Here is a 26,244-nt window from a genome sequence, read left to right on the forward strand (position 1 = left end):
TGCTCCATTAAAAAGAATTAGTACTACCACCACCAAAAAGCCATTTTTATATAAAATTCTTAGTGTTTGATCCAAATTAATGTACTTACTGACTTCTGAAATTATTATAGTTTCTTCCCTGATTTATAGCTATTCTTCAGTTTTGTTTTGTTTCATTTTTAGCTGGCAGCCGGTCAAGTTCCCCAGGGAAACTGTTGGGAAGTGGTTATGGAGGCCTTGCTGGGGGTTCGTCAAGAGGCCCACCTGTGACCCCCTCTTCAGAAAAACGAAGCAAGATTCCCAGGAGTCAGGGATGTAGCCGAGAAACAAGTCCAAACCGAATAGGATTAGGTAAGGATTCTCAAAGACCTCGAAACATCATTCCTAACTTGGTCATAATTTTTATTATAATGTAATGATTTTGTCTAATATTGGAAATAGAGATCTGTTTTTGAACTGAGGATGTCACTTTGCCTGTGTTAAAAAAAAGACATTCTGATTTGTGCATTTTACAGACTATGGCATATTCAGGTTTGAATTACAACTGAAAACTATATGGGCCTCACCATTCAGATGTCAGGAAGGAATTACATCACTGTGGGCTTTTGTGTTTTAGAGCCATTTCACAAAACGTTAGAATTGAGGAAGTGGGCAGGATTGTTTTCTTCATAATTAGGAGCAGTGTTGCTTTTCATCTTTCTTTCATGGATTAGCACTAAGTAGCCATTAATATACATATGTTTTCAAAAGCAATTTGTAGAGTCCCAAGTTTATTTTGATTTTGATCTTCTCTAACCTAATTGGTGGAACTTAAGGTTAAATAACATGTATAGTTACTTTTGACATAGTGTTGCTCAAATGTGAAAACTTAAGAACAAATTAAAACCAAATATATAATATTTTTGTATTGTAATATTTAGTTTCTTTGTGACAGTCTGTAGAATTATATAAATTACTCTCAGCATCTTATCCTATTCATATCTATAATCTGTTTAACATAAAAGATGTCTTTTGTAATATGAGAAATCTCTTAAATTTTTATTGTTTTCCGAGGGTATAAATCTATTAACTTGACATTAGAGTACTACTATATTCTTCAGTCCTGTTGGCTTATCTTTCTCATTTATTTATCTCATCAGCAACTTCCACTTGACTATTTCCATTTTTGTTAAACCATAGCACCAGAAGATAAAACATATGTAGCTTCTGATTTTCAAAGAGTTTGTGGTCTTAGGGGTAGAAATTAAGACAGGATGACAGATACTGTGACATGCTGCTCTGGGACCATAGAAAAGGAGTGTCTTAGGGCCGTCGTGTGCCCCAGTCCTCCCAGATTTCCTGCTAGGACAGCCTTCCCAGAATAGGTCCATTTTTGATGATGTGTAAGTAGGGTTAGGCAGGGTAAGGAGAAGAGGAGATAGGTATTCCAGGGCAGAGAGGAACATGTGCAGAAGCAGTCAGATGGGAGGGAACATAATGCGCTATGGGACCCACAGGTAATTTATTTGTTTGCAGCAAAGGAAGTTTGTCAGGGTGAGGTGGGAGAAGGACAGAGGGACTGGGAGTGTACTTCTGGCCACCTGAGCTACGAGAAGGCAGGGGCACATAGTTAAGAAGTGGATTGGTTAATAGTTGGTTTAACTAACATTTCAAAAGCAAGTGAGAAATGTAATCAAGCAGTGGTTTTGTTAATTCTACATGATCCCAAACTTCTGTTGATATTATATAGTGTGGTCCCTGAGCTGACAAGTTACTTGGATCTAGTAATTACAAATCCTGTGGATACACGCGGGAAGGTATCATGACTAGAATGTCTAAATTTTATATTTGAGGCTGTAACAGATGTATGTTTGGATCTAGTTTTATTTGGAAAATGAGTTTGATTTCATCATGAGGTTTGGGCTGCCCTTTTTGGTAGTCAATTAAATGTATAGGATGTCTCTTGGCAACCCAGATTAGTTTCATACTTTTAAAAATTCTTTCTTTTGGGGGGATTTAACATATTATATTATTAAAAATGCTATTTTTACCTTTTCTTGGTATTAGAAAAGAAACCATCCCAGGTTGCCACACATAACTCTAGGACCTGGTATTCCATGGTTTTAACTAGGAAGTTTGTGTTGTGGATAGTTGAAAAGACAGCATTTAATAAGCCTTTAAAAGGTACTATGAAACATTATCCATCAGTAAGAACGAAATAGGAACCTATTCTCTTTCAGAGAGTTCTTATTTGAAAAATATTTTGGAAAAAGTTATTTCCTTGATGCTCATTAAGGGGATTAGTTATGTGTAAAGCTTTGAGGTCATTCATACGAATCTGATTAAAGAAGGTGTTTGTTTAAATTTCTGCACATGGTGAAAATACAGTATGAAGATAGATAAATGAATCAAGTACATCTTTCTACTTTTTCCTGTAGTACTGCTGAAAGATTCCATTTTATAGGGTGTCAGGTATATAGCATCTTTAGCAGTAGATCGTCCGTGGTTGTGATCATTTCGTTGATACTGGCTTGTATACCTGTATGTCTATAAGCATTTGGTTCATTGTATAGCAACTTTAAATATAAATATTCAAAAATATTAAGCATCTTCTAAGAATATTTTGTTTTATCCCAAACCAATTAATAGTTTTAATCATCGCTAAACTAGGCTTGGAATTTGCACTAAGAATTAATTCTACAGATGACCTACAAATTATGTTTGGTTCAGCTATGCCTCATATGTGATAAAAATGACACCAAAGGTCTTATTTAGCATTTATGTTTTCTTAAGCAAAACAGGATATAATTCCTATTGTATAACCAAGAGACAAACATCCTACTACTATTTTTTTTCTTGGCAGTTTATTCCTTCATAAACTGTTGAACCAAACAGAATAGATCGTAAATTATTGCATCTTGGGGTTTAATTCTGTTATTGATGAATAATAAAGTCCTAGAAGTAGCTAATATCTGTAGCAATTATATTTCAGAAGTTTGCCTTTAGTTTCCTTCTTCCACTCATCTCTTGAAAAGGCTATAAAAGTTTTTGGCAGCTTATATTCTGTGGATGTGCATTTAAAATGTTTTCAGATTTTCTGATTAAAAATATTTTGAAGGAAGCAAAACTTAAGAGTAATCAGTGTCACCTGTTAAATTAGACTATTGCGTACAAGACCGCAACATGAAAATCCCCAGACGGAGAGACATTTCATGTTAGTGCTCCTTATTTCTCTTGTATTTCTGCTTTCAATGTGAGTTCTGGTAGGACCCATCCCTTCCTTACAAGGCAAAAGTCAAGATTAGCCCCCAGAACACTCTCAAAGTAGAGTGTACTTTTGAAAGCCGGTCAGATGGATTTTTCAAGGCTCCTCAGCCTTTCCTGTAAGCACAGGACCTCAGAACCACCGAAGAATACTGCTTTCATAAAGTTCAAGCAGCAAGCAAGCCTTCATGCCTCTTCCTCTTCTGTTATGCCTTCACTTTACATACTCTCATAGAGAACAATTGGTTTTGGCACTCCACAAAGAGGTTTATTTGATATTGTTTTTCAGGTTTGACCATCTAATTAATTAGTCTTTATAAAAATCTTTTATTGATATACATATTTAAAATCCTCTTTGTAGAGTGGTCTTTGGAAGTGATATTAGAAGTAGGCATTCCTCCTCTCGTGTTTTAAATTATCCAGCATTTGACCTTCTGCTGTGACCCCTAGATGCCCTTTGATGTGGTGTGGGGCAGCTGTGGGCAAATGATTACAAACTCGTAACCAGAATTCTTTCTGTATATGTTGCTAGCCTGTGTTAAGGAAGCCAGTCGGCACAAACGGGGTAAATAAACTTTCTCTGGCTGAAATACTAAGGAAGGGAAACCTTGTTAAGAATTACACATATTGTTGTTTCAGACCATGTCTGCTTATCCCTTTTCATGCTCTTGTCTTCACAAAGCAGGCTCAGCAAGAGACAGCAGAGATTTCCCATTGTTGTAGCATGTGTATTATTAAAGCAAGGGAGTGGAAGCAGGGTAACAGAAGTGATCAGGCAAGAACTATAAGAAAATGCCTAACTTAAGCATGTGCATGTGTGAAACACTTATCCGGCTGTCTTTGTTTCCGATTGTTCGGAGTAGGTGGTGGAATAAGATTTTCATGTACACCTTTCAGCCAGGAACTCAGAGGTACTCATGTGTGTACCTTATCTCACAGTACCTTTCTCATTTAAATGATGGGACTCTTGCTTCTAGACTTCCTAAGGGGAGCCTGAGGTAAGGAGAGGCACAGTGGCTGAAACCGGTGAGTTAGCACAGAACCGGAGAAGTCCTTTCACGAATTTGATGTGGTATTAATCCTCTAGGGACGAGCCTGTTGCTTCATAGATTCTAGACAGCTTCTCATATATCGGTGTCAGTGGATGCTCCCTAGTTTTTTTTTTTTTAAGGGTTTTTAAATTTAGCTCCTGTGCTTTTGCCCTCCTCATAGGAGCCATTTAGTATTATTATCAAAAATTATGGATTAAACAGTCATTGCTACTTCAAAGGAAAACCCAATGCCTCCTTGTCCCTTGGCAAAATGAAGGCGAATTTAGGAATTACAACACAAGCCCTGTTTTGACAGATTTGCTCAGATTGCATTCCTGTGCTTGGTTTTTTTCTTGCTTGCCACCGCAGACCTAAGCATTTGGACATCTCTTACATAGCCGTGGGGTCTGATGCAACACCAGCACTGAACAGAGACTACAGGAGGAAGAAGTTAGTTTGGTTTCTCACTTCCAGGGAATTTCATGATTCTAGTTTGTAAGGCATTCCTGATACAGTTTGGTCATGCTGTAAATCCACCTTGGCTCTAAAATAATAGGCTCTGCTCATTGCAATAGAGCAAACATGGCTGGTTTTACATCAGTGAATCATTTTTATTTTTCCCCAAATGTTCAAGAAAGACATTTCTTTCCAGTCCAGAATTAGTAGATCCACTCAAGATGGACGTATTTATTGTCTCACCAGCTATTATGGAGATGGCTACACACATTCAGTCTGCAGAGTCATTTCTGAGTATTTTGCCAGTAGTGTGTCTTTGTTTCTCCAAACTAAGTTAAAAAGCAAAAGCATCAAGGTCTTTTCTGAGCTTTATGGTCAAGTTATGTTAGTCCTTAAGCTATTCATGTGACCCTGTCTTCTCAGTGTTTTGTAATGTGAATGTAATTAAAATTACCCATGGATAATCATAGGCAATTGGCTGTTCTCAGGTCAGCGGAGGATCTTTTTAACATGAATACTGGGATTGTCAGCCCACATACCATAGACCCATGTGTAAGGCTGTATAAGTAAAGATACTCGAGTAGGGACCATGGGCAGATCTGTTTGGATTCCCACAGAAAAAGCAGGAATGAAATGTTGGGACTAGTAAATAAAGGGATAGCAATCCCAACTCTCTATGTTGGTTTAGATAATTAAGATATGTTTGAAGCATCTAGATACTTACTTGAAGTGGGCAGGTTCTACAGCTGTCAGTCCTTAGGACTTCTCTTGGTAAAGAAGCCCAGGCTGAGAGAAGTGAACCCTCTTCCTTTTAATTAGGTAAGTTCATGGATTTCAGTGACTAGAGCCTTTATTCTGTTTTTTTAATCCAAAATAAATTATCTTTCTAATAATGCAGGGTATGTGAAAATGGCTTTAGTCTTTTATCATCTTGTTGAAGTTTGCTAAAGCCATAAAAACCTGATCATTTTCTAATAGGCTTTTTGATCTTGGATTTCCTGATGCTAGTTTGCTCTTTGGAAAGCTTTCTTTGCATTTCTTACATTTAGGTGTTATTTCACCTCCATACAAAAACCCACAGCTTTCCGAAACCTTGAGCATAATCGAGTTTTTATGCAGACCCTCTCCTGTTGTCAGCACGCCAGCCAGTGAGGCCTCAGCAGGGACTCAGCCATCGCGATGAACCCCCAGCGCGGACAATGTCATGATTACGTTAACGGAATGTGACTGACGTTTTGTGAGTTTTTCTGTCTTCATTAAACTTCTTCACCTTCTCTGAAACCCCTCATGCTGCACACTAGCACGGAGCAGCCGTATCCCTCGACCCAGCATGAGTCAGGGATGCAGCCGTAATACCAGCTGTGAGAGCAGCCGCGATACGAGCCCCGCTCGGGGCTTTCCTCCACTCGGTGAGTACATGTAGGCGCTGGCTCTCGGAGCAGAGTTCCTTGCCCTGCTCCACATGCTTGGCCCACACACTGCCAGGTGGAATGGACCTGCTCTCCCTCCTCTACTGTCCTCGTGATCCTCTCTTCTTTCTTTTCCTCTTCCCTAGTTACCCTCTGTTGTACCCCCTCTGCATGCTTAAAGTTTGGCCATTTCCAATTTTTTATATATAGGAGGAAAAAAACACCACTTCACTCTGTACCGTTGCCATTTGTGACCACTTGCCAGCAGGCAGGCCCATCTGCGTGGTCACTTCAAACATATGGGGTCACTCAGCCAAAGTGCACTGCTTCCTAAAAAGTAGAGCGAATCCAAAGTTTATCTTTTGTCATTAAATTTTGACAATTTGTTTTTAACTGTACCCAAGGTCAGGCCCTATGTGATTCAGTTCAAAGATGGAAAATAAAATCATGATAACATCTACGAAATGAAATGTGCTCAGTTGAGGGGTGATAACATTAAAATGCTGCATGGACAAAGGTATTTAGCCATGCTTTTGTTAAGTGAGTCATTTCAACACTTTCTCTTAAACCCAGAGTACTTTTTTGATAGACTGCTTAGGTGTACAGCACAACGCACAATTTTACAATGTATGTTTTTAACTGATCAGGTATTTTCATTCTTCCTGGGTTCAATAGGCTATTCAAAGGCTGTGACCTGATGCCCTCCAGGGCAGAGATTTACAGTATTTGGTCACCATATGGTGGTATTAGTAATGTATCTCAGGTCACCAGCCAGGTGCCATTCAGGGCTGCTCATCTGCCATCCTCAGTATCTCTTACAAACAGAATTTGTATTTTCACAGTTTTTAGGATTCAAGAAAAACTGACAAAAAGAGAAACATGTTTCCTTATAGAGTATCATATTTGCCTTTTCTTTTTAGCTTCAGTAGTCTAAAATGAACATATACCTCTTACCTAGTGCAAATTATTAATCCCCAGAGACCCCTAGAAAGAACACACACTTTCACCAAAAAATGCTTTGTATTCTCCAGTAATTGTGTTTTGGTTCTTTGCCATATTAATTGCTATAAAGCTGTGTATTTTCTTTTTGATCAGCATTGCAGGTAGAAATCATTTCAGAATGTTAGGCCTAGACCTGAAGTTGTTATATGAAATTGTGGACTGCAACAGTCTGTTATTTCAACTCTAATTATGGTCTCTCAAGTATAAAAGTGTCACTCCAGAAAGTGGATGATAGATCAGAAGCACACAGTCTTAATATTTGCCTCTCTCTGCTCCTAATGTCATATACTTCTTCCTAACATCCTTTTATCCCATCAGTATCAATAATTAAAATCCAGATATACTTCCTTATAACCTGCTGTCCTTTATGCAGTTAAAGCCATGTCAGGTGAGTCCCTTGACTTAGTTAGAAGACACCTTTGTGAGATAGTCTGCCTGATGAGTGTGAGATCCCAAACAAGGTGACTTACCTCGTACACATCAGCTATTCCACAGCAATCTGAAGCATCAGAACACAATTCTCAACAATCAAAGGTGGCAATGATAATTTTTTTTCTGAATGAACTGGTGATTTTTCCTTTTAAGTTAAGGCTGTATATCTCTGCATCCTTGCTGACTATTTGGCCTTCTAAATAACCTTTTATATAAATGAACGATCCAATTCTTCTATTGGTTATTTGGTCTTCTTAGGCAGTTCCGTGTTTTTATTTCATGTATGTACTGGCGTTTTTGTTATTGTCCATGGAAGCAGCCTTTGTAATCCAGCATGTGGTCAGTGGACCAGGCAAGGTGTGCTGAATTCTTGAGCTCTTCATTGAACCCTGAGTTCTTGAGTGATCTGGTCTGGTTCTCACTTTCTTGGGCAAAATGGATCTGCGTAAGTGTCTTGGTGACAACACAGAGTGGTGAAATGTACAGTTGCTCCTACCAGGGCAGAAGATGTGGATGCGGATATTTCACCTTCCTAACAAACCATCATTGGCACACATCTTCTGTTGTGGTCAGGGCCATAGTTAACATCTCAGCTGAATTTTTATGCCATGCCCCCTTTTCCTTCTTGAGTTAAATCTGTCCATAAAACTTTTATCCAGTGAGAACAAGAGCAGTGATTGTGCATATTGGCACCATTCTGAGCAGGTACAGCCCCTCATGGCTCCAATTAACCCTTTGGGACAGGTAGTACTGTCATCCCTTTTTTACAGATGACAGAACAGAGATTTAGGGAGAGTAAGCCACTTTCTCAAGGTCACACAGCTTAATGATGGAGCTAGGTTTTGAACCCAGTCTGACTTCAAAGCTTGGCTGCTCCCCTGCTTCATTTGAAAGTTCTGATAATCCAGCATCTTTCATTTGTTCGTCTGAAATGTATTAAGTGCTTTCTCTCTAGGCTTAAGCACAGAGAAAGTATCCAGCAATTTTTCTCAATTATGACTTCTGGGTTTGGTGTTAGGACTGAGGAATTCATAGTTGAGTCCCTGGAGGTGGTCCCTAGGGGAACGAACTCACTGCCCATCAGACAGTGTGAAGTTTCCTCCTCCTTCTCATTCACTTTAATAATGGTTTCCCACCCTCTCTATAACTTACTGAGATTTTGTGTAAGTGCCCCTTCGGATCAATTTAAATAGCCAGGCTTCAGTTTGAAATGGGGGGGGTGTGTGTGTGTGAAAATAACTACATTTTGGTAATTGTGTATTGATTTTATGTTTGCATTTTTGTTACAAAGTTATTTTGGACCATTTTCATGGTATGAATACATATGTGGTTAAAGTGACAACTTCTAAGTAAAAGTAAGGGCTCTGCTGTAAATCAGGCTTCGACGTAAGAGGGTCCACCTTGGATTCCATTGATGAATGCTCACTTGAGAATGTGACCAAGGACTCATTACATGACAGATTTACTGTAGAATAGTTTGTTGAAACAGAACCAAAGGACCGACTTTATAAGGAACCATCAGGTATTGCTTAAAAGCTGTTTTCAGTTTAAACTTTAAGAATATGGTACTGATGTGTTGTACAGTAAATGGTATGCTCCAGTCTTAAAAAGTGTTTTGCCAACATATTTAAGGAAAGTGATTATTTTATATCTGTTTTAGAAATTGCCAATTTATTTTTGCCACTTAGAAATTTTCCTTTTGCAAGTCAGTAAAAATTTGTCCTTGTCAACCAGGTAATGTTTGCTATTTGATACCACTTATATCCCGGGTATGTGCATTTTCATAAAGTAACATGAACTTGAAAAAATACAGTTCTGGAGCACCTGGCTCACTCGGTCAGTAGAGCACACAACTCTTAATCTCGGGGTCATGAGTTTGGGCCCTATGTTGGGTGTAGAGACTACTTAAAAAACAAAAATCTTGAAAAAAAATTATACTGATGAGTTTGAGGTTCGGGTATTTGAAGCCAAAATGAAAGTATTTTCGTGTACAGGGTACTGCACTCTAATAGCATGGGTGAGAAGTAGCACTGCTTGGTATTACTTTGTTAAACCTTGTGAATTTTCTCTGGTATGACCACCATGTTCTTTTCAATGGATATAAGCATACTATCTTTTGGGTTTTTTTCCCTGAGGTAAAGAAGAGCCATATATTGCATGGCATTCCATTCTATAAATTCACATTTTTAAACCAAGTCTATTTTATGGTTATTTCTGAAAGTAATTATGAGGACAGAGTTTAGCATATAATTCCTCAGATTGATGAATTAATATGCTTATTATGAATATTTGCTAATAAAGTAATATTTAATTTGCTAATAATTAGAAATGTAAATTGGAATTTACTGATAACCATCACTGCCACTGCCAGCACCCGCAGCACTATGACTGTTGCTCCCACCATTTATTCAGTGCCTGGCACTGCTTTACGTGCTCTGTGTATGACCTCTTGCAGTTCTCTCCACTCCCAAGAGGTACGTACCATTTTTAGCACCATTTCCAGATAAGTAAACTGAGACACGGAGAGATGTAGCACTTGGCCTGAGGTCCTCCAGGTGATTGTAATCAAACCAGGATTTTGCCCACGCCCCACCCCCCCACCTCCGCCCCGCATTAGGAGTCTGTGCTCTCATAACAGAGTACCGCAAATGCCTCGCCAAGGAAGCCTCTAAAAACCTGTTACAGCTAAATTTCTAGTAGTTTATAAGTTTATTGATAATTAGGATATTTGTGCAACAGCAGAGCAAAAATTGGGGGGAACACAGGATTTCATTTGTTGAGCCCCTTTCTCGTGATTTCATTCTGTTTCTGTTCAAATAACATGATGAACTTCTCTGCTTTTGTTTTTGGTGCATGATTGCGTATGCATCACGTACTGATGAGGCATCTCGTGAGCTGAGTAAATAATCCATTCTACTGCTGTTCCCACTCAATATCTGGACGGTGCTCTGTGACTCCTGACGTCCTCATGTTGTGTATTCCCATAACGGCTCATTGAGGCTTCGTGGCGTGAATATAAACCTGGAGTCTGAGTTTAGGCGGTTGCCTAAGGAACACCGCAAAGCGTGCCTTTGTCATGCCTGTGTGTGTGCTAGCCGTGTGAGAGCCAGCAGGCTGCCATAGAGTTTGAGGACTGGCACTTGCTCTCCATTCATTTCCAGCATCATTTCCTTTCATGAGAACACATGGCCTCGTTGGGAGCAGTCCCTGCGTTTCCTTCAGACTGTGGCGTTTTCTGTCTCGGGTACTTCTGTGTTAATCCTGTGGGTGTTGCCGTTCCTTTTACCTGCAGCCTCTCGACGTCATTCCAGGTCCACTAGTGCCCTCTCCACTGCTGAATCTGTTGGGCAGTCAGGTGAACAAGTGCTAACTGCATGACTTGGCTTCTTCATATGGTCCAGTTTCACACTCATTTTAGCATTTGTTTTCATCAGTGTCGGCTAGCACCTGGCATGTATGCACTTCCCATTTGTTTTCCCCAGCGTGCTTTTATTTTTTTAAGTTGTTGAATGTTTATGGTTCTGTTAATAGGCCGTAGATGCTTTATAGCCTGTTTGACAACACCATTTCTCCAGTGTTCATGTTTGTGTGCAAACAAAACAAAAACACGGGGAAGGGCTTCTTCCCCTCCATTTATACCCTCCCTCAGGAGAACAGCCACCCAAAATAGATATCCTGAAAAGTCCTTGAGGGGAAAGAGGGGATGGATTTCACCCAGCAGAGTCTTTCATTTCCAGAGGCTTTGCTTCCAAAAAGTGTTGATTACTGACGTTAATTATTAGTGTCAGGTTCTCGTTATTTGGAGGAACTGTTTAGTTACTAAATGTTCCAAAACCTAGTGTGCATAATTTCATATGGATAAATATCGTCCTAAAACTTCGCAAAAATACAAGGTCACGATTCAGATAATCAGGTCACGTGGAAGGTAGTCTTTGCAGCCTGTGGTCCCCAAATGTCCCATCTCAGCCTGCTTTAACCAAAAATCAAAAAATACCAAAAATCCCCCAGGTAGCCATTGGGGTAAAAATTAATATGCATACGGAAATGCATTAGTTTGCTGGATTTAACGGACATCATTTTTATATGCTAACAGTCCCTAAGGACTACAGTTCTCTCACCTGAGTAAAACATTACACAGACTGTTGATGGGGACAGCTCTTGCCAATTCATTGAGTTATTTTCTCTATTCTTGCTCTAAGCGAAGTGAGCTATATTTTTTGTTATGTACACTCCGATGAGTCCAGTCCCCTGAAGTCAGGGACCAGACTGAGGGCACAGTCACACGTATCCATCTCTTGGGAAATGGAGCTTTGTGATAACATCAGAGCAGAGCAGCAAGTGTAGAACAGATTTTGGTCTGGGGAGAACAAAAGGCTTGTAACTTTGCTCAGATCCAGACAAACATTTCCCCTTCAGATTAGAAATTCAAGTGATCTATGATATATATCAAGTGATCCTGCAGTCACTGTGTACGGCGGAGCTGTATGCATCTGGGAAGCACAGAATTACTGCATTGTTCTTAAAATTTTAATTTTTGTGTCTTAAAAAAAAATCAGTATTATCCCTGGAGCAAGAATTGCTGGCATGAGATATACTTTTTTTAAAAATTTTTTTTAGATTCTGTTTTATTTAAGTTTATGCTGGGTAATTTTTAAATGGCTTATAACTGAATTACTTTCATTTTGTTACTCATAAATCCCTTACTATCTACCCTTTTTTAATGGAAAAAAAGACTTGCACAAAGATTATGTTTAAAATCATATGCACAATAAATCTCAAATTTACACTTGTTTTGTATTTCAACTGATTATATATATGTGTGTGTGTATATATATATGTATATATATATATATGAAGATCTAGATAGAATTGTTTTTGGTCTCTTAGTTTATATGGCATATCATCTTTTAAACATAGCAGCTAAGACAACATAGAGTGTGACCAACAAGTGCATTAAAAAAGGGGATAGTATAACATACAATTTTTGTTTCCTTATAAAAATTCATGACTGTATAGCGTTTTGGTTAGCAGTGTTTAAATTTTTTCCCCTCGATGGCGCTGGAAGGTGTGATTTTTTTTTTTAAACTGACATTTTAAAAAAGCTAAGTGACACCTCACTTTTACAGTTCTTGTTTTCTACGAACTCTTGTTATATGTCCAGAGCTTAAAATATATCACTTTATAAGAAAGATCAATTCCTGTAAACCAGATTTAGCTTTCCTTTTATTCTAAACGTTTCACTATGAGAATATGGCTAATAGAGAAGGTTGTGGGTTTTTGTTTTTTTTTTTTTTTGTCCAAACAGGGTCTTATTTGTTCAAAAAAAGAAAGCATTTTTATCTTAACATTCTTCTTCAAAGGTTTTTTTTCCTTTTTTCTTTTTTTTTTATGTATTAGCATTTTAAATAAGAAACTTCTGCCAGTAAATAGTGTGATACACTTAGAAAGTGTAATTTATATGAACTTTCTCCTGTTACAGCTTTAACCTCAGCTCTTCTTAAGGAAGACTGCCCTTTTGACGTAATGGGCCTTTTAAAAAGCTAGTCTTCATTATCCATGATCTGTAACAGGCTTAAAGTAATTGAACTACTGAAATCTGCTTTAAAATCTCTGGATCATATCCAATTTTGTTTACATGTATAGACTATCCTTTGAAAAGCCTTTGAGAGACTAAGGAAAAATGTATACTAACGTTACCTGAATGGTTAATGTTTCACAGTGAAGATGCTGGTTTTTTTGTAATGAGCATTGAAGAATTTTAATAAACTGATTTTTAAATACCCTTTGGTGTCACAGGAATCATGAACACATACTAAAAATTAGTTGAGCCCAGTTCATGACAGTTAAACAGTAGTGAGGCTAAAGAAGATTTGCAGACATCCATCAAATATGTTTGTTGCAAATTTTAACTTTTTTATTACACATTGCATTAGAACTCTTGTGAAACCATGCAGCTTTCTAATTAGTTTGACCAAACATCAGTGCCCCCCTCCCCCCCCCGCCTCTAGAGGGAACACTAAATAGATTAAAAGACTCCACTCACAGCCCAGCTCACTTCTATAATAAGTTCCCCTTTTCCCCATGTCTCAACACTTTTCAAAAATAAGAATCATTAAAGAACTGTTTTAGTTGTTAGGATGCTTTGTAGCACGATAGTATTAAATATGGAACATCTTAACCTCCACTGCTGGTAAACAAGTCTAGTTAGAACTGAAGTGGGGGGGGGGGGTGGGTAATTAAAATTGGCTAAAGACTTTCCAGTGCCTCTGTCCAGTAGGTGGGAAGAGGCAGGAGCCCTTGCAAAGAATTGAGAACATTTGAATTAAAGTGACATATCTTTTGGTTTTGTTCTTTTTAAATAGACCGGTTTGGGCTTGGCCAGGCAGGAAGAATACCTGGCTCTGTGAACGCCATGCGAGTTTTGAGCACGAGTACAGACCTTGAAGCTGCCGTTGCTGATGCTTTGGTAAGAGTCACAGCGTGTGCAGAGGCTCTTTGACTTACTCATCCACAGTTTTCTCTGTCCTAACAGAAATCACCTCCAAATCAGGGTACTAAATCATCTTTAGCACTCTGTAAAATTGTGTAAATACTGGGTACACTTATATTATTATCACTTTCCCTTTAAACTTTTATCCCTATACAGAAGTGAAAATTGTCCTTACAAAAAACACTAGCATCAAGTGTTTCTTCTGTGCTCCTCAGTATCAAGGAAGTTTTGATGACATTGGGCCTCTCTGATGTCATTGGGCTTTTTTTTTTTTTTTCTTCATGTTTGTTTTACTTATTTTTTTCAGCATTTCCTTTTTTCATTCTCTGGCTTCTATTGCTTTATAGGTTCTGATGGCATAGCCTAAACATACCATCATAATACTAGGTAACAGAGTTTGTGGTTTGAAAATCTCACATTGAATTCATGACCACACTAGTAGTTCCATACGATTTTACCTTTGTTTTTTGTCTTTAAAAATGAGCCATTAAGTCATTATTTAAGGAAACTTTCCAAATTTTAATGCCGATAAAGCCTGAAGATATAAAGCACTGTTGGAATGTGTTTTTGCATCACTATAATGTAGTATACTTTATGTGTGTGTGTGTATATATATGTGTGTGTGTGTATACATACACACACACACACACACACACACACACACATATATATATGTATAATTAGAGGTCCCTCAATTTGTGGTTATAGCAAACCCCACCCCAGGTAGAAGCAGCTTGTGGTCAAATTGCTTTTTAAAGATGCATTTCAGCTGGTAGTGACACTGCCTCTAGCATATTCTTGTTGATGTGCTCAGCATTTAAAATAGAGCCTCTTTAGAACTGTCTGATCTCTGGCCTTGCTTGTGCTGTTTTAAGATATATTGTTGTCTCTCCGAGGAAAAAAGTATTATAACATCCTGCTTTCAGACCCAGACATGTCTTTCATCTAATCAAAATGTTATAGTCTATGGCTAACAGAGATTCTCACTTTCCTCCCTTCCTGTGTTGCCCTCATTTATTCTTGCTCAGTCAGAGTTCTTTGACAGGCAACTGTGAGCAAGCAGTTTGCCACTCTCCTGATGCTTTTCCTGTAAGCGGGGGCTGCCTGGCCAGCTCTATTCATCAGCCTCTGTGAAGAAGGGCTTTTTTTTTTTCCTGGCAGGTGCTGGAGTTCAGGATAATTGCTCTAACCATGGCTTTGACTTCAGAGTCATGAGCTGGAACAGAACTCTGTGAAGCTATTTTTCCTTCCAAGCTGCAGCACTGAGAATCTGTCACTTATTTATTCAGAGACCCTATTAGGTCAGAGGGGTAGGAAATGATGGATGTGCAAAAAGCTCTGAGTTAAAAGGGACTTCCAGTTAAGGTGGGGGAGTTCCCTCATTCTTTAAAGAACTGCCCAAGGGACTGTGCACAAAGTTCTAGGAGGCAGAGTCGGACTTGAGAGCTTGAGCTTGGGCTTTCCTTGACTTGGGTTTTTCTCTGATCTCTAGCCTTCAGTCCACTCAGGCTGCCCATATTACTCTTTGTTCAAACTGCTTGGTCTCCCCGAGTGACCTGCTGCAGAAGAGAGAGCACAGGAATGGTACACAGTGTTTGCTTCCCAGGGAAGAAGCCTCAGGGGCAGAGAGAATTGAGCATAGAAACAGACAGGAGTGTTAACAGCAACTTTAGAGCCCTATCTCAGTGGTGTAGGAAGAGTTTTTAGTGTAGCAAGAAGCATAGCATGTACCTGAAGGCATTTCTAGGAGGTGTAGGAAGGGCTAGGAAATGCCATTGTGAAAGCGTTCTTCGTTATTATTCGCTTGATATGAATCGCTTGCTAACCTATATTTTTGATTTGCTAAGATATGTTTTTGCTGTACACTTTTGTTGCAAGAACAGTCCCCACATACGCTTCTGACATAATTCTCTATGCTTTTTCCCCATCCTTCAATATTTTCCTGCCTACAGCTGTTAGGAGACTCCAGGAGCAAGGTACCAGTGCTTTAACTTTTGTTTTACAACTTCATTTTTTTTCTGTTGCGAGTATATTTCCTGTAGGAGCTAGTGAAAGCAACAACGCATGTAGTATAATGTAGAAATTCTGGTCTGTATTATGGTTTAGTCAAGTCTAGTGAAGCTGTTATTAGTAATGGCATCAGTCCCCTCTCTCTGTTTTAGCACTTGTTTTTTGTTTTTTTAATGTCAAGTTCTGCTCCTTCTATCAGTGTTTTATTTATTAACCCAGTTTGTGTCTATTCCTGTGTCATTACTATTTCATGAATGGATATATTCAACATTTTTCTTATTTTATGAATCTAGTTCATATATGTGTGTGTGTGTGTGTGTGTGTGTGTGTGTGTGTATAATGATCCTACGATTTACCATCCTAACAAGGATACTTGTAAAAGTAAAAGGGAGTGCTACTCTAACTCTGCTGGGACAAGAGGCATAAGGCAGAACTGTCCTGAGCAAGTTTCGGTGGATGGACAAGCCATATATTATTAGAAAATTACATTTGTGAAAGAAAAAAAAGACAAAAAATTACATTTGTATGGTTTCAGCCAAGTAAGCGGGTTTTTTGTTTTTGTTTTTGTTTTTTGTAAGTGGGGTTTTTAAAAAGTTTTTTCTTTTAGGGAAAATTGTATTTTATCAGTTTAATCGCTACTGTTGAATTATTTATAAGTTTAACTTATACTTTCGTATTCAGGGTAAGAGAAACGAGTGAAGGGTCTACAGGAAGCCTGTTTGTGTTTAGATAATTTGAGAGTCCTTTTACATGGGCTAGTCTGTCCCTGACATTTCAGTTTCAGACTTTCTTAAGGAAGCATGAATTTTCAAACAAATTTTCCCACAGACCCTGTTCAAGATAGATTGCTTTTGATTAGGAAGGGGCCGGTGGATGCACATACCTGCAGTGTGGCAGGAGCTGGGCCAGGTTAGTTAATGTGTACTTCTGTGTACATTATATCCTGGTAACCAGCATGTGAGAGGTAGCACTGTTAGCATTTCAAAGATGGGGAAAGTGAAACAGGAAAGTAAGGAGGCTTTCTGAAGTTCCTCAGCCAGGTAGGTGGCAGGACTACTACCCAAGTCTGCCTTACACCTCGCTAGAGTCCATACTCTTTCATCCACACACCGTACTAGAGACCATACTCTTTCTTCTCTGCTATGGATTGCTCTGCCTGTTACTTACTATCCTGACTCAATGTCTGCTTTTCTGTTTTTATTTCCCTAATCTGTAAGCACAGGAAAGTATGGTGTGTGCATGTGCGTGCGTGCGTGCATGTGGATCTTTCACCTTTAGCTCTGTGGTCGATTTTGTGTGGTGTGACTCATGGTCATTTCACCTTCGCATGTCTTCCTCCATCACCCCACCCTCGTTGAACCTGACAGAAGAAGCCTGTGAGGAGGAGGTACGAGCCGTATGGGATGTATTCTGATGACGACGCCAACAGTGATGCCTCGAGTGTCTGCTCTGAGCGCTCCTATGGCTCTAGGAATGGTGGCATTCCCCATTATCTGCGGCAGACAGAGGACGTGGCAGAAGTTCTCAACCACTGTGCCAGTTCCAACTGGTCAGAAAGGAAAGAAGGGCTTCTAGGCCTGCAGAACCTACTGAAGAGCCAAAGAACACTGAGGTGAGGACAAGAGGCCAAGGTTGTGAGCCAAGTTTTGAGTCCCATATGATACTCAGCAGCAGCTTAGTTGGATTCCCCGTCACTCATGGAGTTAACAGAGTTCCAGGCAGAGGGGCAGGTGCTGTGGGTGCTAAGATGACTAAGATCTGGTCTTTGCTTTCCAGAGACCTTGAAGTATCTGGGAGATACTCTATAATTTATTAAGTTCCTAAAACATTTGGTTCCCTTATAGTTTACATTTATCTGGTAGGTGTTATTTGAGAAATCTTGGTACAGTTTGCAAGTTAGATAAAAAATTAAAACTACTCTGCAGATTGGTATGGTTCATTATAAATGCTTTGGAATTGTGGGTAAAATTTTCATAGCAATCTCAGCCTAAAATTTTGTAATAATGCATACATATAGCTTATGTATAGTAATGAGATACTAAAATGGAGTACTTTAAAGTAGTAACAGTATTATTACTAGAGTTGATTATTTTGTTTTTTTCTTTGTTTCTCTATTTCATAAATCTTCTAAAATGAGCATCTATTAACATATTCCAAAAAAGTATAGTGTTTATACCATATTTCATCAAATCTGAGGCATCATTGACACATTATATTATATCCAAGAAGAAATGCTACTTATTAAACCATGGCTGGCAGCACTAATATGTCTTTGATTATAAGATGAATCTCAAAATTACAAGAGATGTTAAAAAGTGAAAAATTGGTCAAGTTAGGTAAATACCTAAGTAAAGAAATAGCTGAAATACAGCTACTGTACTCTTTGGATAAGTTTTCTAAGATAAATTTTGCGAGTGGACAAGTGTCTGGTCACAGACAGGCTCCGCACAGCTAAATGAACATTGACTAGTGAATCCCTGTGCGGTAAGCATGCCTGTCCAGCCTGACTCCACCCTCCTGTATCTGTACTTGTTGCGTCCTGTTCCCCCCGAGAGGTCTTGAGTTTTGTCATATGCCTTCTGAAATGCAGATAGCCTCTGATGCTCTAGTGAGCTGTCAAAAACAAAATAAGGATTTTATTTTATTTTTTTAATTGAGGATTGTTTGTTGAGATGACTAGTCTTCAAGAGTCTGCTCCATTTGGGTGATCCTAGTTTCTTGATTTTTAGTGTTCACCAAGTATCCGTTGAATAATCTTTAGAAATCTATTGATTGACATTGGTCGAACTAGATCACATTCTTAATAAAGTTAAAGGATCATTGAACCAACTATCTCAATTGTATGAAGGGGGATTACTTAGGGGTGATTTGGAGAAGAGGAGATGATGCTCATTCGAGCCTTGAAGGGAAAATGGGACTCAGTAGTATAGATTAGGGTCAGAAAAAGCAAAAGGGCACTAACAGGAAATGAATGTTTGCTTGGTTTCAGCATTCGTAGGAAGGAGGTGTCCCTCCTTTAACTGCCTGCAGCCGTTTGTTTGATATAAATCTAAAGACATCCAAGTACTTTGTAGTAAAACTGAGATTAGAATCCAGGTCTGTCTGACCCCAAAGCACATGCTTTTCCTTCACTTTATCCCATTGCCTTTCATCTGTGGCAGGTGGAAAACAGATCTTCAAGGAGATGAGCAGAATTTATTTAGCTTGAGGCTTTGCCACTCCCAGTGGGTGAACTTCGGTAATCATGCTCTGAGATTCAGTTGCCTCATTTTAGGTTGAGAGCCAAACTGTCATGATTTTATATTTCTACTTAATTTTATCATGAATTAAAAAAAGGATTCATTTGTGAAAAAAGCTTTGTTATATGGAGATTGTTTTTTTAAAAAGCTGTCACTAATCTCAGTGTTGACTCATTAAATTCTAAGTTTATTTCTGTTTTATTCCTTCTAGTCGAGTAGAATTGAAAAGGTTGTGTGAGATCTTCACCCGAATGTTTGCTGACCCTCACAGCAAGGTAAGTCTAGGAATCGTGCCTGCCGATGCCCCCTCTGCATGCCCATGTGAGCTGTATAATACACTACTTAAGAGTGAGACATAATTCCCCATAGCACATTTTAGACCTTACAGATTTAACACCAGTTTCTACAGTAGTTTATATTACATCTTTTAAAAACAACTTTTGGGGAATTTCAAATGTCCATAAAACTTGGAGCTAAATAAAGTTTGTTTGAAGAGTTAATGGAAAGAATCAGATATAGTCTTATTCAAATACTTCTGGATACCTCCTATTAGCCAAACTGGGCTAAGTGCTAGAATAAAACATCATATTACAGTGAGGTACCTTATGCTTAACAGTAGCGAAGAAAATAATCAAATATATAATTATTTTTTTGTACCCCATGTAGAATTTGTCTATATAGGACAAGATAGAAAAGTAGAAACATTTATGTAATGGATTTATTGAAAATCCAGGTTAAGCCATTTCTCCACATAGAATTTTGCTGTCCCCAAGAACCTGGTGGATGGTTCCACATTCTCGGGGGTCCAAGGAGAGCACTGAGCCTAATGAGATCCCTTGCTGCGGGGGGTGGGGGAGAGAACATCCCCAATTATGACCAGACCCTTTCTAGGAGTTGTGCTGAGAGAGAGACCCTTTATAGTAGCTTGCTTAGAGTCTGGATTTGAAACAAATACCATTAATTTGGGAGAAATCCTAGTTAGATGCTCTTAGAGAAAGAAAATGGGGCAATGATTTTATTGGGGAAGTATAAAGAATGGATAAAGGACAGAAACAGAAGTGCAGAAATTAGTAGAACCTTAAGTCAGCATGAGCAAATCTCACATTCTTGACATGCAGGATTTCACTATTTCAAACCATAGTTTTCCTAGTTAAAATATAAGTCTTATGGGGAAAAGGAGACCTGTCCTGGCTGGAAAGTCCATTGTGACCTTCCTTGCTTTTTCTGCCCTTTCTCATCTGAGTGGTCAGACATCCTCCATCCAGTCATTTCAACACTCACTGCGTGAGTGAGTGAGTCCTTAGCTCTGGGTTAGGGACACCGAAAACAACACATGACCCCTGTTCTTTGATGTGCTCCAGGAACCTAGGAGAATGAATGCGGGGGATTCTCTTTTTTCTGGCGGGGGTCGTGGGAGACAGTAGTTCTGTATACTGATACCGATCTTGAAGCATGTCTTAAAATTCCTGTGATGAACCTCACAGCAAGGTTAATATTAACAACATAAGTAGAGTCCAAGAAAGGTTGTTTTCTAGGGTCACACAGATATCAAAGATAGAATTAAATGGAGGAAAATTGGGGCGCCTGGGTGGGTTCAGTCAGTTGAGTGTCCGACTCTTGATTTCGGCTCAGGTCTTGATCACAGGGTCATGGGTTTGGGCCCTGTGTTGGGCTCCATGCTGGGTGTGGAGCCTATTTCCACCACAAAAAAATAAATAAATAAATAAAGGCAGAAAGATTTCAAGCATAAGATTCATAAAAGAGCACAGGGGACATTAGGTGGTATGGGGCATTGATGAAATTTCTGTTACCTGTCACCTCTAGATTGCTGATTCAGAACCAGAATGTGAGGATAAAGAAGGAAATTTGTTTCCATCAGAAGGCTCTTGTACAGTGAGTTTGGAGGTCTCAGTTTAGTTAATATTTGCTAGCTGCCTTTGAGCTAAGCAGGAATCCCACAGCTGGGGGCTCATTGAGTTTTTTCTGAGCTGTCTCACGGGAGACCCCTGGTGGTTTATAGTTTGCTGTGCTAGAACTGAGTAGGTGTATAATGGCTGGGTTGTCCCAGTAGAGGACAATGCATTAGCCAAATAGGGGACACAGTGCTACTTATCTCTCTGAAATCAGTTCAGGGATCACCCACTGTGGACCCTTATCTCAGCTTATACAGCATTAATGATCGCACAGCAGCATGAGAATTATGTGGACCGTATATTTTATTCTAAGCTGTAATTTTTTGTAAAGACGGTGACTTTTATAATATGTTTTTATATCATATTACTTTACAATATCTGAATTGGCATACATCGAAATCTACAATGCACAAGATTTTTTTCCTCATCATGTAACATTACTTGCTGAATTCTAGATAATGGACAGTAGTAGTATGGAATTATGATTGTTAAGTTTTTTCTTTTTTTTTTTTTAAAGAGGAAGGAAGGAAGGAAGGAAGAGAAGCCCCCAGGATTAAACTAACACCTTTCAGCAAAGTTAATTTCTCTCGGTACTGAGTTTTGAAGGCATATTGAGGGAGGGGAAAGTATCAGAGTAGCAATCTAAAGGCTTTCAGGTCTTTTTAAAAACTGCATGAAAATGGTATTAATTCACTGTGGACTAACATGGAATTTGTTTTGTTGCATGGCCTGGTTTGCCGTGGAATTCACAACAGAGAGTAAGTTCCGATCCTTTTTCCTTTATCTATTTTTTAAAATATATTTGTCTTCTCTAATATGACCAGTACATTTTTAATAGAGACTTTGGGGGAAATGATTAATTACATATGTGAAATGTTTGATTTTCATTTGTGCCTAGGTTTTCAGTATGTTTTTGGAGACTCTAGTGGATTTTATAATAATTCACAAGGATGACTTACAAGACTGGCTTTTTGTTCTTCTCACACAATTACTTAAGAAAATGGGAGCAGATTTACTTGGATCTGTGCAAGCAAAAGTTCAGAAGGCTCTAGATGTCACGAGGTGAGTTTTTTAGAGGACAGATCATTTTTCCCCCCAGCTTTTGAGATATAACTGACATATAATGTCAGTTCGAGGTGTATAATGTGATGATTTGATATATTTGTATATTGCTAAATGATTACACAGTTAACACATCCTTCACCTTTACCATTCTTTTGTTGTGGTGGTGGCAAGAACATTTAAGATCTATTCTCTTAGCAATTTCAAGTGCATAATAATACAGTATTGTTAACTGTAATCACCATTCTGTACTTTAGATCCCCAGAGCTTATTCATGTTGTAACTGGAAGCTTATAACCTTTGACGAACATCTTCCCATTTTCCCTAACCCATACCCCCTGGCAATCACCATTCTACTCTGCTTTTATGGATTTGGCTTTTGGGAGTGAGGTAATCGCACGAGATTCCATGTATACCTAGGTCATGCAGTATTTGTCTTTCTCTGTCTGGCTTATTTCACTTTGCGTAATGCCCTCAGGGCCCATCCACAGTGTCACAAATGACAGCATTTTCTTCTTTTTTATAACCCAATAACATTCTGTTGTTTTTCTTTATCCACTCATCTGTTGACAGACACTTAGATTGTTTTATATCTTGGCTATTGTGAATAATGCTACAGTGAACATGAGGTCAGATAGTGGTTTCATCCCCTTTGGATACATACCCAGAAGTGGAATTACTGAATTATATGATGTTTCTATTATCAATTTTTTGAGGAACATTTACTATTTTCTGTAGTGTCTGTACCAATTTATATTCCTACCCACAGTGCAGAGGGGTTCCCTTTTCTCTACATCTTCACCAACTTCTTGACTTTTTGATAATAGCTAGGAGGTATGAGGTGATTGCAATTTTGATTTGCATTTTGCCTAATAGTAATGTTGAACATTTTATGTATTTGTTGGCCATTTGGCTGTCTTCGGAAAATGTCTGTTTACATGGCCTAGCCCATGTTGATGTTACCAAAAAAAAAAAAAAAAAACCCACTCATAGGTGGATTTTTGCTATTTTGTTGCCCATGGGTTTGTCATCTGCTTGAATAAGTACTCTGTTACACATTTTCCACATTCTCTTGTTAGCATACTTGTTGAAATGTCCCTGTATTCCATGAGATTAAATACTCATACCCTCCTTGAGCTGGTATTATTTTCGTGAACACTCAAGACAAATATAAAAGCAAATATAAAGGCTGTAAATTGATTCTCTTCTCTATAAAAGACATTTGAGTATTTACATCCTCTTGAAGACTTCAGAATTTTTAATACTTCAACTTCTTATAAGTCACACTAGAAACTTGTCTAGTTATAGTTAGGTATGATGTACCTTTTGTCCAGGTACAATCTCTGTTAGCATTCATTGGCTCGGAAATTGCTAACATAGCATTTGTAACCCTTTGGTTTTGTTTGTTTGTTTGTTTGTTTGTTTTTTAAGATTTTATTTATTTATTCATGATAGTCACAGAGAGAGAGAGAGAGAGGCAGCGACACAGGCAGAGGGAGAAGCAGGCTCCATGCACCGGGAGCCCGATGTGGGATTCGATCCCGGGTCTCCAGGATCGCGCCCTGGGCCAAAGGCAGGCGCCAAACCGCTGCGCCACCCAGGGATCCCTAACCCTTTGGTTGTTAAGGAAGAAAGTAAAAATCTGCTCAGAAAGACTCAGAGGTGTGTGAAAAACTATGCGCTATCATTGTTGAGACTTGTAATCTACTACCTCTGTAGCTGTAGGTCCTCAGCATACAAGTATTAGAACTTACATGACCTCAGAAGACACTTGGCTATGTCTTCATTGTGATTTGGTGGAAGATAGAGGGTTGTGTTGTCAGATCAAGGAATTTTTAAAAGAATAAACAAACAATTCCAGGGCTGATGATTGCCATCCATACAGTAATGTTTATATGACCCAGTTATTACTCACTGGACAATTACTGCATATCAGAATTGCCAAAAGGGAAGGACCCTTCCTCATTTTATGAACGAGGAAACTGACTTGACTTGACTTGCCCAGGTCACACTTTGTTTTAGTAGCAGGCTGGGGTCTGGAACCAGGACCGCTGGTTGTTGCCCCGTTTTCTGTTCCTCTGACTGCCGGCTGGCCTGTGGGTGTGCATCTTCCTCTCCTGTAGGAGGATGTGGATAGTATTTGCATTTTTTCTTCCTCTCTGGTTCCCTCTACAAACAGTAGCATACACCATCCTGCTGTCATCCCCCATGCATGTGTCTGATAGATGTCTCTGCAAAATGTACATTTCCTCTGTACTCTGATGCCACCTGTTTTCTTTTGGTCCCTGACCCTTTAGATTCACATTCATTTGTGCCGCTGTGGAATTTTATTACCTAGATAAGTTCCTTTTGATTTTCAGTGAGCTCAGTGTAATATACTATATAATAAGTCTTTGGAATGCCACTCCTGCTTTCGTTGAGTATGTTTAGTGGAGTCAGGGAACATACCTCCATACCAGTGTATCAGTGGATTTGTAAAGCTTCAGCTGGGGATTAAAGAGGTGAGGCTTACCGAGCTGATAATAACTGAGTGAGGGTAGACAGGAGGGATGATGATGCATAGGCTGGAGAGCTGCCACCGAGCATGTTACAGGTGGGTCCCGTGGTACCAGACTTTTCAAGGAAGGTCAGAAATGCGGATTAAGGCAACATATTTGAGGTATTGTTGTTGTTTTTAATGACATTCTGAAAGGCAGATAAAACATTTTGTGAACCAGACTAAAGGCCTAAAGGTCGCTTCCTTACTATAGGTGAATCTATGAATGGCAAAAACCATTCATAGTTTTAGTGATGGCAAGAATGTTAAGAGTCTACTCCTAAACTTTGGTGATGAAGGAAAATCCTCTTGTTATTTTTCTGGATGCTTCTTCCCTTTAAGAATCCTCTTCTGGGTAGATTCAGTCTAAGTCTCTAGAACACATTCATCATTCCTGTTTCCTCAGGAGCTGAGATGTCTAGCTTTTTAAGCATATATAGGATCAGTCAGTGAGTATGGGGTGGTGGGGTGGGGTCTCCATGCTGGCCGAGAGGGGTTCCTGCTTCATGCCTGATTGTGGCCATGCCTAACCGTGGGCATATTTCCAGATTAAACACACCAGTTTATACCTAAGTGGATTCTCCATTCTTCCCTTGCTGCAGAAGAAAAGAGAGGCCTTTTGTGTGTGGTTTGTCGACCTTTTCTTTAATTAATATGCAGTGTGAGTCAGTCTGAAGAATATAGTGCATTCAGCCCCAGTGCTTTGCTCTGTCTTTCCCGTTAGTGTGGAAGATGTGTCTGCATTTTCCTACATGGACACCATTCTGTACTTTTAAACTAATAGTAGTTAATTGCAGTACTTTAAGGGGAGAGAGCACAGACTTTAGCTAGCCAGGAGCCCTTGGGGTTACTTGATTATATCAAATATGTGAAGCAGCTACAAGAAATGAGATCAGGAACAGGCCAGAAGTTCTGAGGGTCCTGGCTTCTGCATGTGTGTTGTAGCCGGATGAGGAGTTCCTTGCTGGGTCTCCCACAGGCACTTGAGAGGACCTGTGGCAGGTCCATAGTGGGACCAAGGAGGACAGTGTGGTTAGGTTTAGCAGGGTCAGTGCTAAGCAGCCCAGTCAGAATGTAAATTCAGATTTGGGGATTGGAAGTGCTTCTCATGAAGCAGTATTCAAAAAGGTAGTTAGAAGATGAGCTAGGTCCCTAGAAGGCAGGTAGAAAATTTCTTAGTCAATTGCTTGGTCTTCATTTTTAAAATAGCATAACTCAAAGTAAGTATAGTGTCTGTTCGGGGACTTTTGGCAAGATTTCCCTTTTTCTGAATTTTCTACATAATGTGTATCACTCTAGTATTTATATAAAATGAAAAGTACAATTAGTAAACTTTGTCAACTAAGGTCAGGCTTGCTTTTATATCCATTTGATTCATCCACAATAGCGTATTTTTGTTACTGATATGGTTTTACATTACTTTTTGCAATAAATCTTTCTTT

At 39.0% G+C, this 26,244-nt stretch overlaps 1 protein-coding gene across 25 annotated transcripts in view; it reads left to right on the forward strand.

Moving 5' to 3' along the window:
* Nucleotides 1–26,244, forward strand: part of CLASP1 (cytoplasmic linker associated protein 1) — a 267,443-nt gene that overhangs the window by 185,679 nt on the left and 55,520 nt on the right. For 10 of the 25 annotated variants that reach the window (XM_072788838.1, XM_072788846.1, XM_072788837.1 and 7 more), the window contains 6 exons: nt 163–330; nt 13,915–14,018; nt 15,995–16,018; nt 17,420–17,664; nt 19,503–19,566; nt 22,103–22,266. In XM_072788838.1, coding sequence (XP_072644939.1) covers nt 163–330; nt 13,915–14,018; nt 15,995–16,018; nt 17,420–17,664; nt 19,503–19,566; nt 22,103–22,266 — 769 coding nt within the window. Of the gene's footprint in view, nt 1–162; nt 331–6,010; nt 6,119–13,914; nt 14,019–15,994; nt 16,019–17,419; nt 17,665–19,502; nt 19,567–22,102; nt 22,267–26,244 lie in introns of all 25 variants that reach the window. The other 15 variants (XM_072788828.1, XM_072788829.1, XM_072788832.1 and 12 more) reach the window with 3 other exon arrangements.

The sequence above is a fragment of the Canis lupus genome, chromosome 20 (assembly GCF_048164855.1).
Source record: "Canis lupus baileyi chromosome 20, mCanLup2.hap1, whole genome shotgun sequence".
Taxonomy (NCBI): Eukaryota; Metazoa; Chordata; class Mammalia; order Carnivora; family Canidae; genus Canis; species Canis lupus.